This window comes from Pyxicephalus adspersus, chromosome 3 (genome assembly GCF_032062135.1).
Source record: "Pyxicephalus adspersus chromosome 3, UCB_Pads_2.0, whole genome shotgun sequence".
In the NCBI taxonomy this organism is placed as follows: domain Eukaryota; kingdom Metazoa; phylum Chordata; class Amphibia; order Anura; family Pyxicephalidae; genus Pyxicephalus; species Pyxicephalus adspersus.
The window spans coordinates 2,460,061-2,476,382 of NC_092860.1; the positions used below are offsets into that span (position 1 = coordinate 2,460,061).

A 16,322-nucleotide genomic window follows, 5' to 3' on the forward strand; every position below is an offset into this window, starting at 1 on the left:
CTCTCAGTGCCAGTCAGGTCTAAAGGCGCTAAAAGATTGTCTCATTAGAAAGCTAATGGAGCTTGTCTGGGATTCTAATTCTATTTCCTTATATACAGAATCACCAGATAGAAAATGTAAAAATCTGTGTATGAAATGCAAGAATCAAAGAGAAATAAACCGTGAAAGTCAGAAATAACTTCCAGGTAAATGTTTCGGTAACAGCGCAGAATGTGTACCTAAAGTAACACTTAGTTTCCCTTTCACACATAATAATATTTAAATTATGACTAAGTAATAAAGAATATTCTATAGTACTTATTGGGCCTTATTTATTAGCCTGATTTATTATAGGTTTACATGACAGAAGAAGATAGACCATCATAAGAGAACCTGAGTGATCCGGTAAAGCTGTATGGATCTGGTCTACGATTAAAAACATTTGTAAAGTAAAGTTTACGAATTCATTCCAGGATTACACAAGTTCTCTCATGATAGTCTATCTTCTCCAGTCGTAGAGAGCTTTAATACCGCAGGCCCATTATCTCCAAGCTCTTCCTCTATCATAATGAACAGGAAATTCTCTAGCAGACCTTTTTTTTAATTCTCTATTATAGGGAACCCATTAGAGCAGGGGTGTCAAACTCAAACACACAGAGGACCAACATTAAAAACTTAGACACAGTTGCAAAAAATTGAGGAAGTTTTTCCTTCTCATTAGATATAAACCCTTTTCATATGGAAACAAAGCGGTTTTGCTTCACATTCAATCTGGAACAACCTTATAATAATGAATTGGAGTAACACCGCTAATACAATTCCCTGCATCTAAAAAATAAAAGAATTGTAGTGGCCAGCTGCAATTCATATTTAGAATTTATTTGGGGGCCAAAAAGATTTCTTTTTGGGGGCCAGATTTGGCCCTCGGGCCAGAGTTTGACACCACTGCATTAGAGGATGCCATCACTTGGATATATAGAACTCCGCATTTTGATATTGATTTAATTGCCAACAGAATGTCCACTAAGGAGATCCATCCTCTCTACTTGGCCATGTAGCTGTGTCTTTCTATTTCTTCCATCGTGCCACAAGTTTTACAATAACAACTATTCGGTTTGTAATTCCTCTTTAGGAAATTCGGTTTTCTTTCATATCTTTGGTTCAGGAAAAAAGTGTTTTAACCTTTTCATAATTCCAACCTAAATTCGGCTACAGAGCACCTCCTCACTATGTTATGGAGGGATGGGGGGGGTTGGTTTTTAATTCTATTGTAACAACGCTCCTCCGTAGATAGAGTATAGGAAATGACCGTTGTCATCTAGAATTGTTTTAGGATTATCGCAAAACCTTTAAGTTTAGAGCTGTGATCGTGACAGGGCTAGATTGTTGGTGAATGGGTGCTTGAATTGAGGGCATCATATGGCGCCATGCCCAAACCCAAATAACAAGGAAATCACCAGCACATGTTCTGAGTCATAATGGCAAAAATACAGATATTTCTTGAAACGATATGCAGAACGGGACCCACTAAACATTTGCCCAGTACTATCTGCCCTCAGATCAGCTGGGACAACTAAGAAATGGGCACATAGGAGGGGGGTGAGACCATGCACCCCTCTTCCTTGCGAATAACTCGCCACACTCTTCTCTAATCCCCAGAATTGGCTAGCCCCGAAAAATATTGTCATTCCTCTGAGATTCCCGTGGCTTCATCTGGGAAGCCGCTGCTAGCGAACCGTCCCATAGTCCAAAGGACGCCAAACTAGTTCAGCTGGGGGCAATATCTACGCAATTAAAACAAAAGAGAACATAAAAAAATGGCTTGTGTTCTGTGAATTTCATGTGAAAGAATGAATAATAACTTTCACAGAATGTGTTTGTAAAACTTTAAACATTTTATGTCTTTTTCCTATTGTTTACTTCACATCTTGCACTTTCCTTTTCCACGGCTATTTCTGAAATTCATTTTTTCCATCATACTCTTCTCTTTTTTTGTTAAAATTTCCCTGTTTTTGTTCACTAGCTTTTTACTTTTACTCTATATTTTTAAAAACATTATTCTATTTTATTCTGGAGAATTCTGTTTTTTTTTCTTTTCACTTTAAAATTGAACCCATATTTAACCCCTTTCTACCCACAGTCGGTGTATTGGTTTCCCAGCTTGGCGCCCCCTGCTGGCAATATGTAATTAAACGTCCTCACACCCCCTGAGAGCCGGCAGCCGACACTTTGCATGGCAGCTGGCTCCTAATCCCAGCTGTCACTGCCGCTGATGTTTGGAATTCAATCCGAGCTGTTCATGGTAATGTAATCACAATGTCAACTATGTAGTTAGAAACGTCATTAAAGAATTGTAAGCTTGCAGAAGATAACACCTTCAAAATCCAGTGCCATCATTTTTATACAAGTTATTTTGGCCAGAGGAAATTGCTGCAATATACATAACTTTATATTGCTTTGTAGACTTTTATGAATATGTACACCTATACATAGATACATTGCAGCAAAATTCATCCTATACAGATATGCTCATACAAGCATCCAAGCTGTGAAGGTGTCTAGGTGGTGTGCTTTATTTTTTCTTCAATAACGTGAAGCTAACTTATAACCTAAAGCAGCAAACTGAATAAAATAGCTTTTCCATTTTACCATCCCGCTAGCCTAATATGTCATTTTTCCATCCAATATGCCCAAGGCATTCCTCAAACTTTTAATCTCCTAAATATGAACCAAATGCCTAAAATAAATATAACTTAGATGTATTGAAATATAAACATTGTCTTTCATTTAGATTATGTTTGAAAATGTGATTATGTAATATTAACTTCAGTGCTTTAGCTGTATTGAAATCTGCAATTGGTAGACCTAAAGGTGTGGGCGGCCCAAGTTCATTTAATTTTCATTTCAAAATGAGAACTTCTCATCTTACACCCCACCTATCTGAACCATGGCTATATACATGGCTATATACATGGCTATATACAAGGCTATATTCCGCCTCCTCATCTACTTACTTTAAAACATAGGTTTTGGCTTAGGATAACTGCTGTTGTGCATAATTTACCAGGTTAAAAACGTGGGCTACGTACACGCGGTAGATTTTTGTCATGGAAATGATTATGAAAGACAAAAAAAAACTAAAAGATGAATGAACGATCCATGTACATACATCGCCATTCTGTTCTATGGAGAGGGAAGGGGGAGAATGAGCGACACCCCGCAGCGCTCTTTCCACTTCGCTTGTATTGCGGTGATTCAGATTCTGTCGTTCATGGATCCGCCAGGATCACTTGTCAGATGGTGGGAGAATTCGGGTTATTTTTAGGGACTATTAAGGGCTGCAAAAGCAATCAGACTGTTCTTGCAGCCCTTTACTAGTTGTATGTTTTCTTGGATAGAGTTTCTCTATCCAAGAACACAGGGAGTCCTGTGTTCTAGAATAGAGAAACTCTATCCGAGAACACATACTACAGGACTGGAACAGCGATCCTGATTGCTGTTGCTGCACTGTACTAGTAGTATGTGTTCTTGGATAGAGTTTCTCTATCCAAGAACACAGGGCACTAGATGTGATGAATGGAGAAACTTGTCCACATTCAACCTCTAGTGCTCGGGGATCGCCTGCAGTCACAGCTGTGACCGCAAAGTTCCCACGGTCATGTGACCGTGGGAACAGAACTGCAGATGAACTCTGCAGTTCCACTACGACCCCTGGGACACTACAGATTAATTAACCTGTAGTGCCCCGGGGTTTGCACACTCTTCTCAATGATTGCAGACTCTGCTGCAATCATTGAGAAGATGCCGTCCGGCAAATATTTCTGTAACACGCACAGTAAAATAATACAGTTGTTACATTTTTCTCGCAGTGAATAAAAGAAAAATGTAACAAATGTATCAGAATATTACTGTGCTGGAAAGTGTGTTACAGAGTAGGAGATATCATGTCATTGTAGGATAACCTGTAATAAAAATGAGGTAAATAAACACAAACACTCAATAAATTAATTAAAAATTATTATTTTTTTTTTTTAAACATTTTTTTACATTTTAGTATTACCATCAAATCTCGTTTTTTTTGGGGTCGGGTCTACTCGATTTCGAACAGCCATTTTCGGGTTGAATAAAAAGACAACCCGAATTCGAACACCAACACTATATCTGACATGTACATTTCTGACAAATTTACTTTTAGTGACCCTTCAGACTTGTTTGAGTGATTGTCTCTATTAAACTAGGTAAGTACTTTGCATTATTGTGACAGTTATTTTATTGGTGTGTTAGGATTCAAATCTAAGTGAATGTTATGCATAATATTACAACACCATACCATACCATGGTTTACTATGAATTGTGTTCCATCTTCCAGCCTAAAAGAGAAATGTGTTTATTTTATAAATTAAAGAAGGTTGGTAGGTTTAGCTACATGATAGCCAAATCACTTACTTACCTTTTTTTCAAAATTCAAAACCGCTTTGACAGTGAACTGACCATTGCCTAAATATTTTTATTTATTACGGGTTCATGACTATACAAATGGTCAGTAATGGCTCACACTTCTCTAACTACATTCATCAAATTCCCAGTATTAGATTGATAACAATTTGCAACACAGTAAAACATAGCTGACTTTTAGTACTGACCCTATCTATAGAGGGCCTATAGATTGTAGAGATTCCAAGAAGATAAAATAAAAACACTTTTAGGTTCATAGACTAAATTTTATTATTGTTGATATTTGTTTGGGGATATATATATATATATATATATATATAGATATATAAGACTTTCAGGCAAATATCACTTGGCATGTTGTATAATTCCAATCTTATCCTGACTTCAATTTGCAGAATCCTGTGGTAGCCCAGTTTTCTGATTATAAGCATAAATGTTCCGATTGGGAAGTCGCAAATCCCTGTCTTCATGGTTCTGAAAACTATGAAGCAGTGTAACTAATAAAGGAAACAATAAATATAAATATAGATGGAGCCAGGCAATGGTCCTGTTTTAGAAGGAGTAATCAGCATCAGTAGCATTTGTTTTTCTCACTACAGATTTCCCTAAAGTAGACAAACCATTACTGTGACCCTATCACCTTGTATAATATAATAAAATAGATGATTGGTAAATAATAGTCCGCATGAGGCAAGCTTTCCTCCACAGCCTCTGGATAACCAGCGGAAAGGTGAGCTACATAAAGAAGGGAGTTTGAGTGGTAACAAAGGTAGTTAAAACTTCAAAACATTTATTGGAAACATTTAAAAATATTTTCCAAGTGTACAAAAAAAATAATTTCTGTATAAAATAAATTACACAGTTTCAAAGACTTCTCTATACCCGACACATTTCATAGAACTCGCTTCTTCAAAGGGAATATCTTAGCACTCTTTCAAGAATCATTACTGCATTTTAGGTACAAACAATACATTATCCTTACCATCATTATATTTCATAGGAAAATGTATCAAACATGATTCTTATACAAGTATTCTAGTTACCCTGTAAAAGTAATGTCTATCTCCCTTGCTACAGGGATTTCCTTAAATTGTAGCAAGGGAAATATAAATTTTATACAGAAATGTATGTTTTGTTTGTACAATTGGAAAAAACTTGGAATTTTTAAATGTATTAAATAAATGTTTTGAAGTTTTACCTACACCCTATGTAGCCCTCCCTGGTGAGCAAACCCTCCTTCTAAGGTTGTGCTTTTATGTGATTTTTGATTTATAGGGAGGTGGTATATTATTTGATTTTGAGCTATAAGGAGATTCTCAATTCTTTTGCTCCACAAGACAACAGAAAACTTGAACTATATAGTTACATGTATACAGTTGTAAACGGATTTGCCTTATTGTACACATTTTCTCCAATTTAATATATTTTTCTCCTATGATACTTTAATCAGACTAGCACCTGAAAGCCATCATCTGTTAAAACATTTAGAGCAAGTAAAAAAAATCCTTGGCAGTTATGAGGGCACATAATTTAGGCCAGCCTATGTGTCAGCAACTTACACTGTTTTATATACTTATTTACACTAGTGTTTATTGAAATATCAGTACTTACGCTGCCAACCGCAGCAATGCGACGACTGTTTGCTGACTTTTGAAACACAGAGTACCTTCATTTAAACATACAGAGAGCACGCTAGCAAACATGGAAAATATCTTTACACATCATGTAGAATGTGTTAGCTATACATATATTAACGGCTGGCGGCAGTGACGAACATGGCCTCCTGGGTAAAGCTCCTGTCTAAGCCAATGTCCTGTAGAGGCAGGAATAATTATCTGTGTACCACACAGACCGCCTCATTTATTTACATTGTCCACAGTTTGGGCTGTTGTTTTTACATTGGCATAAAAAAAATGGCAAGCAAATGATTTCTAAGAATTTTCAAATTTTTTTTTTCTAGCAAACATAATTAGAACCAGTCTTGACTGGGCTTATGAAAGATTTGTATTCACTACCTTATTAAGCTTTACTTTTTTTGTCTAAGAAATACTCAGGAGCGGAGAAATTCTCAAGACCCGTAAGTTCTGTTACTGACATCTCAAATGCATGACCTCATACTTTAAACCTTTTACATGTCTTTAGGGTGTGCATAACAGTATCAAACAATCCATATTCTTGTTTGCATTCCTGGTCTTTGTTTTAATACTATTATGCATACTGCTGAGAGTAATAATCTGCACAAGGGTAGTTAACAGAGCAGCCAATCACAGACCTCTGTCACCTCTCAACCATGACTCTCAACTTCAGAAACTTTCTCACAATATGATTAGTAAAGGTGCACAAATATAAGCACAAGACTAATAATTTCCCACATTTTAAATACTTTAATAAACACATTTATGACATTCCTTAAGATATATACTTATTTTATTTTGTTTTTAATTTAGCCAGATTCTGTGAGTGACTACGCACATGTACAAAAAATGCCTACTAATTTTTACATAGGTACAGCAATTGTTGGGCATTCACAACCTGTTACAGAATTAGTGGATGTTCGCGAAAATTTCCTTGAAGTTCCGATGGATCCGCAAAATTTCGGTGAATTCACTATAGGAAGAATATAGCGGCTGCATTCATAAATGTAGCCGCGATACTTCTTCTTACAGAGTGAGTCATGCGGCTTGCGTTTATGAATGAACGCAGCCGTGGGAAAAATCAGAGGATTTTTCCCAGGCTGTATTCATTCCTGAGCAACCAGCCATGAAACTCACACTGTAATCCTGGATAGAGAAACTCTATCCAGGAACACATAGTACAGGCCTGCAGCAGCAATCAGGGGGGAGGAGCCCTGTAGTATGTGTTCCTGGATAGAGTTTCTCTATCCAGGAACACAGGACTCCTGGGTTCTTGGATAGAGAAACTCTATCCAAGAACACACACAACTAGTAAGGGGCTGCAAGAGCAATCAGGGGACCAGAGCTGACAGCTGCGCTCTACTGATTGGTCTTGCAGGTCCCAAAAATTCGGTACCGCCGGACAAATTTACAAGGGCTGTTCTCGCCTACATGTTTGGTAAGTGAGAACGGCCCGGTTTGGCGCGAGACCAAATTTAATAAATTTGCTCGCTCATCCCTAGTTGGGAAATGTATTATGCAATAACTAGACCAATACTAAAATAAGAGTACATTTTAGATTCAAAATATTATTGAATGTAATTGTGATTCATGAGCATACATAAAGCATCTACAATCATTTGAGGTTTGTTTGGTTAAGTATCCTTGGGTCTCTTGGCTGTTGGCACATGGTATTCAAGGCCACCCTAAAGGTATAGCACTTCGGTGTTTCAGTTTCTCGTTCTCCTTTTTTCTTGAGAAGGCCTCAATAGGAAGTAAGTGTGCCATAATGTGCAAATATGCCTATTTAATTTCAGATTTCCTTTAGGACAAAGAAAATAGCTTATACTTCATATTGGCAATGCGGAAAATAGGAGAGTGGCAGGGCACCACTTGGGTAAAAAATAAGGGATGTTCCTACTACTTAAACTGAATTAGCAACCCTAAAAGTGTTGAGAAAAACATAATTAAGGGTTGCAAAGCAATGGAAACAACAAACTCTGCATTAATGTGGTGAATGGAAATGTCTCAACAGTTGACCTTGAGACTTGTACCAGTGTTGGCGTATCTATCCGCAGAGTCACCCATTTCATGGTTTCTGATGAGGACCAAGATAAAAAGGATTTCCTAAATCCTTTGGTTAGGAATGGATCTAATATTGCCATCCTGTAAAAAGTGTAGTTGTTCCTAAACAGGACGTACTTCATGGGCAGTACAATATAATATTTGTGGTAAAAAAAACTTGCTTGACGTGTTGAAATTCTCTGTTTTGTTTCAGTTGAGTGGAGCACCTCATCAGACTTCTCCCCCTTGGCTGGTGAAATCATTGTGGATCATGTGCAATCCCTAAAATGTACCATTACAGGCCTTACTATGGTAAATACTTTAATTTAATGTTTTAAAATACTTTATTGAATTCTATTTGTATCTGAAGATTCTGTTCATGTTTATGTAATACTGGGCATTCAGCTCCTGATGATTGTTATAGGGGCAAAGCCAAACCACCATATGTAAGGGATCTATGATCACCCAGCAACATTGGCACATTTACCTCCCGATACAAGATTCCTGCTCCTATGGACTTGCCGTTTTGCTTTTGACCTTCTGAGAGTTTGGATAACTGTCAGGGATAAGTAAGGGAAATTGCCAAAGTTATCTCGAAGTTGAATCCTCACACGGCTTACATTTATTTTTTATAAAAATCATGGGGCAACTCACTACCAAATTCATGACAATTAAATCCGGCTGCCAGTGCTCGGTAATTCTTTAAATGAATGAGAAAAGATTAATTCCAAAGTGTTCCTTCAAAACTATGTTTTATTTTGCTGCTAAGCACAGTCCCAGTGGAGTTTTGTGACAACTATTAAATCCCCGAACCTCAGTCGTTGTCCTCCCAGCCCGCCCAGGGGTTTAATCATAAAGGTGGATCTTCTATCTTATCCTATATCTACTAAGGAAACTCATCTCAGACCTAAAAATATATCTCTTACACCTAAATATATTATTAGTATTACTTACAACTTTAGTTAATAAATTATTGTACAGTAACAGATTTATATTTAAAGGCATAACAGTGAGGAATTTTTTGGCACAGTATAGGGTTAATCTTGCCAATGTGTAAAATACAATATCGTTATAGAATATTTATGAATGTATTAAATAAAGAAAAAATATGCAGCACACTATATACTATTAGCTAGGTAAATATAGCATGTGCATTGCAAAGAGAATTACAGACAGGTGAAAAAAAAAATTCAAAGGTGCCTACAGATAAAGATAAAAGGTATAAAAAATAAAATTGACTTTCTATATTTATTTGCATAATATAAATGAACAAAAATGCTGAATGATTATGTGGAAATAATAAATAAACGGCAACGTTGCCATTATTTCAATGTACTCAATTAGAATAGTGTGATTCTAGATTAGGAATGTGCAGGTGGAATGTGTGGAACCTCAGATGGAGAATGTCTGGGGTTTTGTTTCACACTTTTCATTCGTGTGTCTCATAATTAGGGAGCCTTTAGGGTTCTCATTAACAAGGTTTTGGATGCTTATGAGAAATGTTTCAAATATTACATTTTTGATTTCAAAATATTACATTATGATTTCAAAATCAGCCAATCAGCCAATCAGACATAGATTTCAAATAATTGTCAATGTGTGCAGTTTGCCTGGTTAGCCCAACAAATCTATCTGATAGCTGTAGGAGCCCCGAGATTAAATTCTAGGATGTACAGGTAAAACTTGCAACAGATATGAATTTACAGTCAGGAAAGCAATGTATCAATTTACCGTCACGGGAGGTGTTGTAGGGGAAGTCCTCTTCTGTCAAAAAAGAACATTAGAGCCTGTAGTTTGCCATTGCCCATATCGGCAGAGACAAGGCCTTCTGAAGCAATATTCTGTGGAATGATAAAGATATAATTGTTTGGCCACAGTAGCAAAAGACGTTTTAGTGTAAACTGGAAGCCACATTTCTGTTACTTCTCTAATCTCTTCTCCTGAAACATTTGCGTCCTCGGTCTGGGTGCAAGGTTTGGATTGGGCTGATATCAAGGTAATTAAACATGCTGGCATTTAACGTACAATAAAGCAATACACATTTGCAGGTAGTATTTAATTTGTGTGTTACGTTTTATTTGGTTGCAGAGCCACATTTTTGTTAACTCTGAATCAAATAGAGCCGGATACTTGGAAGCTCTGAATACATATTCTCCTGCTGTCAATTCCCAAAGATCCTCTGTATTGGTGGAGACCACCTCATTGCTGACCTTGTTACTTGGCTTTAGACCAATGTAGATTATTATTATTAAAATAGGGGTTGCAAATGACAGACAGATACAGACAGTGACACAGGATGAGAAGAGGACCCTGCCCCAAAGAGCTTACAATCTAGGAGGTGGGAGAAGTAGCACACTAATCTTAATTATTTTCTTTTTTAGGACTTTGTTTTAATGCTCTCTGACATTATACTTCCCTGATCCAGATCTCACATTTCAATTTTACTTCTGTATTTTTTGATATTCAGATTTTTTATGAATAGCTTGAATATGTTGTATTGTTATTTGACTTCAATACCTGGATATCCAATTATACTCACCACTGAATGCACACATACACCTCTTCCCTAGCAGAGATGGGAAAAAAATCAACTGACCAAAAACTATTAAAATTTCCCCTAAACTTAAAGTTGCACTCTTTACAATCTCTCTTCCTAAAGGAGAACTTCTTGGTTCTTGCCATAACATATTACCATGATGAGCGGACTTACTCATTTTAGCACATTACCTACGACAAACTCCCCACCCTGTGATAGACAGCGAAGGAACAATAACATTCTGGTGAGGTCATTATTCTGCTGCCTGCCATTACAAAGAATTACTACTATTGCCAGGCTCAGCAATGTTAAAGAGCTTATTTGCTACAATTATTATACTAATTATTACAGTAATGACTTTTCTTCCCAGTCATACGCTGGCCATACAGTATGCAATATTTTCAATTAAAATCTGAAAATGTTGATTTAAAAAAATTGATCATAATTATCATATTTAGGATCAATTTAGGGCAAGATATCAATAATTGATCAGGACATGGCAATTTGTTTGGTAATTGCTTACCCACCATAGTCCACCACTGCCTGGGATATATAACGTTTGTATATTTAGGAGGCTGCTGGTTTCCTCTTCAGCCTTTACCTCCCCAAAAATGTCAAATTAAATAATTTTTTTAAAAATATAGCCCCCCCTTTTATATAATGTTTAAAATGTTGTGATAGGTTTGCTTTACCTCTTGACCATGAATCCACCATATCCACCTAAGTGATAAATGCAGATTACTTTCATACTGTCCAGTGCTGATTACACGCATTGAAATGTGCAACTTCAGGCTCTTTTCCACATAAAATCTCACCTTACATATATTGTGATGCAAAACTTTGTGGCCATGGCTCTTAACCTTCCTATATACTTAGTTTACTGTTACTATCCATAATGTTAACTGGTCGGTTTTGACCCGTGTTTCTTACCTCCCTGTTACATTGTTAGGCTTCCTTATCCATGAACAGGATATTGTTGTTTTAATATTTATGGTGTGATCCCTCTTGACCTTTCTTTGATAGTATACCTCTCGTTTTTAATTTTAAAAAATGGTAAAATGAACCTCAAGAGAATTATATAACTAAATAAAAGGTTGTTATGTTACCAGACTATTACTGAGGGGTATTAAAACACATCGCCTAAATATTTGTTTTTTGTTTAATTTTAATGTTAATTTATATGGTAATATTATTACCTGTAGTAACATCTATGTTGAAAACATTCACAGGTTTTCCTAGTGTGCCAAATACCTTATTATGTTCTGCTTAAATGGAAAGTTTAGGAATAAAAAGTTTTGCATATGTTTACAACCCTAATATGTGTTTTGGCAGGGTAAAGAATACTATGTTCGCGTTTCTGCCTGCAATATGAAAGGATGGGGACCATCCGAACTTTCCAGCCCGGTCTGCGCATCTCCTTCAAGTAAGTTTTCCTTTCTTAAGAGCGCTCAGATACCGACTTCATTGGGGCAGATACAAGTTGTATGGAGTAATAAAAGACAAAATCCACAACTACTCTAATTTGCAGCAACATTTCTGCAGAAGGTCAGGTATTGCAGCACACAGGGTGCCCAAGGAAAAAAGACCACAATGGGCACAGAATCAGCAAAACTTTACTCCTTGGATATTGGATTGGCTGTTAGGAAGATAGAGAACAACTTTTTATTACAAGAACAGGCTGTGAAGCTGGGATCGGAAATGCTGAGATTCTCCTTTTAGAATTTCCTAGAGATCTGAAATGATTCCAGGGAGTTTTCACACGGCCAATTTCCATAAAAAAATAATGCTTATTGGAGTGATTCTCTTATATCATATTGATTGATTGATTACAGTTAAGACCTTTCCACACATAGCTACTGTTTATACATTTATTGCCTCAGCTGGGGGTGTGCAGGGCTTTACGTATGACAGGTAACCTGACATCATTGTAATCCATGGCCCCAAGCTCTGATATTTCCTTCTATGTCGATGTTTTGTCTCTTCATGAGGCATTGATGGCTAGTTACACATTGCATTGTATACAACAAAATATATTATTGTACTACGGAGTATCTCAAAGAAAGTTGTTCAGTGATTTGACACATGACATTTTACCTTGCTTACATTATTTATCTTATTGCTTATTTCTTGCTCAGCAACTCAGATTTATATTTACGGTGATATCAGGATTGTGGCGCCTAGAATTAAGTGTGTACACCTATTTCTTTTAGAGGATGCAAAATGGACGAGGGTCCTAGTCCTAAGGGTTTATTCCAATAAATCTATTTCTATGTATTGTATTTATTTATGTGTTTATGTACTGGGTACAATGGTAAACTGTAGCACAGACACCCGTCATCAGCAATCATATGCTCCGTCTACTGTGTCTGAATGTGAGCACAGATAGTCCTCGGTACGAGATCTGCATTCTGCTACTTCCTACTGCTACTCTACTCATTACTCAAGATTATAGTGTTTTTCCAATTTTCTTTTTGTTTAATGAATGTGATGACTTACATCCTGTGGTATGGTTCTGCCTGCCTGCTGCCTGCGTAAAGACTAAGAGCCTGATTTATTAAAGCTCTCCAAGGCTGGAGAGGATACACTTTCATCAGTGAAGCTGGGTGATCCAGCAAACCTGGAGCGGATTTCCTAAAAGTCATTAGGAATGTGTTAGCAAATGTTTTCAATTCTGGACCAGATCTGTTCCAGGTTTGCTGGATCTCCCAGCTTCACTGATGAAAGTGTATCCTCTCCAGCCTCGGAGAGCTTTAATAAATCAGGGCCCATGATGGAGTGGGGTATCCCTTTCTGTCTTTGATTAGTGTTTTGGTTCTTTAGCTTTCTGCCTCTAGAAATCAGAGGATAGCAAACAAAATCATTTTCCATTTTCTGTTGAAGAAAAGGTTATTCTTAAATAGTGTTGAGCAAACCCGAACTGTAAAGTACGGGTCCGTACCAAACTTTACGATTTTGGGTACCCGGACTTTGAGCCGAAGTTCAGCCGAACCCGGCAAACCCAAACTTCCAAGTGTTCACTCATCCCTATTCTTAAGTGATCATTCACTGGTCAATGAGACCGGGTAAATGATCAATATAAATTGTTTGCCTGGAATACTCCACAAACCCATAATTCCTGCTCAGACGTACGTAAATCAGCAAAGGGCATTCCTTATTGGGAATACACCAATTGAATAGATTTGATTAAATTCAATGTTGAATTGATGTATAACCTACTGAAAGCATTGTATAGTGTATTTAAACTTCACACCTCTATTAAGCCATGAGCTCTAATAATATCATCTGAGGTCTCAGCTGCTTCTCCGAGTTCTGTCATATGCTCGGCTTCTTCTGTCTGTGGTATAGTTCTGGATAGGGAAGGAAATCTCCTCGTTCTTGCAAAGCTAGTAATATTTTTTAAAGTTTTGTGTTTTAGGATGATACAGAAATAAATAACTTTGGGCCAGTGTCGGATAACAGTATTGGGTGAAGTCTTTTCAGGCTGAGACACATTTTAGATCATTCATAATTCGATTTGCTGTTAACCTGTGTCACGCTTCATTTCCCATTTCCTTGTACTGAGAGAGACTGCAAGCTGACGAATGCCAACCTATGTCTCCACTTTCTAATAGAATATGAAATTAACAATCATTGGGGTAATTTTTTATTTTATTTTATTTTTTTTTTTTGCAAGTTGATGGGCAGTATAAATCTTTATTATCTACCCAACATATAATGCCATGCTGGAAGGGTCTGATCCTTTAAGCTTGGAAATGGCATACACTTCTTAATTATTATTATTATTATTATTATTATTATTAATAAACAGGATTTATATAGCGCCAACATATTACGCATCCTGTACATTAAATAGGGGTTGCAAATGACAGACTAATACAGACAGTGATACAGGAGGAGAGGACCCTGCCCCGAAGAGCTTACAATCTAGTAGGTGGGGGAATTTACACACAATAGGATGGGAGATATGGAATGGTGGGAAGCAGTGATGGTTTCAAAAGACAGAAGAAGACGAGTAGGCAGATTTGAATAAAATGGGTTTTAAGGGCACCTTTAAATGAGCAGAAAGTAAGAGCAAGCCGAATAGGACGAGGAGACCATTCCAGAGAGTTGGAGCAGCTCTAGAAAAGTTTTGGAGCCGCGATGAGGTTATGAGTGAGGAAGTCATTAGTAGGTCATTGGAGGAGTGGAGAGAGAGGCAGGGGGGGTATTTTATTACCAGGTCAGAAATGTAAGTGGGACAAGAACTGTGGAGGGATTACACACTTGTTATAAAACTGCAGTCCTGTGGCATCCGTGTGCTGCACCATCATGCGTATAAGTGTTTATATCTAACAGTCAAAGGATGTACAGAAACAAAGGGTCTGCTGCTAGGAAAGAGGGTAAAATACATTTTTAATTGACATGCAATTGGTTCATCCAACTGATGATTTGTGATAGCTAAAGAATAAGTCTTGTTATCAACATCCCCATGTAATAGACTTTTATCAACTCTCACCTGAAAAAGTTTTAAAAACTCTTTGAATTGAATCCATTTACGCATGTCAATCTTATTTCCTCTGTTGCTATGTACAGTTTATGTAGCTTTGGTGCTGTGTTGTTCAGAGCATCCACACCCATGTACATTGTACATCAAATGACTGTTTTACAAGATAATATTTGACTTGCCAGAATAGTATTTAATTCATGATATCCGGTTTTGGTGATCGGTAATTGCGCATAATGATGATCGCATAGCACAGAAATTTATCCAGCTTACAAATCCAAAACATATCTGTAATCCGTGACAGCAAAACAAAGAGAGGATGGAAGGAGGCTAAGCAGAAATAAGACTTGGCACCTAGACGTGAAAGTCTGGCGCCCGATGTCAAGTGATGTCATTATTTGGGGTTCTGTGCTTGTTTGGTTGTAATTTGCCCTGATTCGTCCCGCTCTTTGATTCTGTTACATATTGCCTGTGAAGTGTGTATATGCTGATCATTCTGCATTAGCATCTACAGACTGTCACAGGGTAGATATACAACACAAGCATTCAAACATGGTGTGCTAGTCTATAATGCTGAACTGAATTTACTTTGAGATACAGATTGAATTCCCTGCTAGGGCTGTTTAATATGTTGCAAAGTTTTTAGCAAACTTATATTGTAGAGTTCTGCTTTCTTCTCTCATTTAGATACAGACCAGCCTAACAATTACAATCTAAGTGTTATTATTGGTCTTTATTTATAAATAACCATTATATTAGACATTGTTGTACAATAAATTGCTTTTGCAAATTGACATATACAAACAATGTGGAGGAGATGATGACCCTGCCCAGCAGAGCTTACAGTCTACGTACACACGTCACATGATTCTTGTCCGATGATCACCTTAGGGCTGATATTGGATGAGCATCTGACATGTATACAGCACTCATCCAACGTTATGGATCCACAAACAACGAACTATCATAAAACAAGTAAAGTGGAGCAAGCACAGCGGGGTGCCGCTCATTCATTCACTCCCTCCCCTCTCCATAGAGCAGAATGGCGCTGTATGTACAGATTTTGTTCATGCATCATTCAGTTTTTTCTTGTTGGAAAGGGTCGTAAAAGATTTTTTCCAACAACAAAAAATCTAAAGTGTTTACTTAGCCTAAGAGTTGCATATAAGAGTAAACTGCTGCTGTTAGCCGC

The 16,322-nt window shown here is 37.1% G+C and overlaps 1 protein-coding gene across 1 annotated transcript in view; it reads left to right on the top strand.

Annotated features, from left to right (window-relative positions):
* Positions 1–16,322, top strand: part of ANKFN1 (ankyrin repeat and fibronectin type III domain containing 1) — a 202,220-nt gene that overhangs the window by 78,104 nt on the left and 107,794 nt on the right. Inside the window, exons 5-6 of the mRNA XM_072403319.1 lie at positions 8,326–8,423; positions 11,980–12,070. Of these exons, the coding sequence (XP_072259420.1) occupies positions 8,326–8,423; positions 11,980–12,070 (189 nt within the window). The remainder of the gene's footprint in view (positions 1–8,325; positions 8,424–11,979; positions 12,071–16,322) is intronic.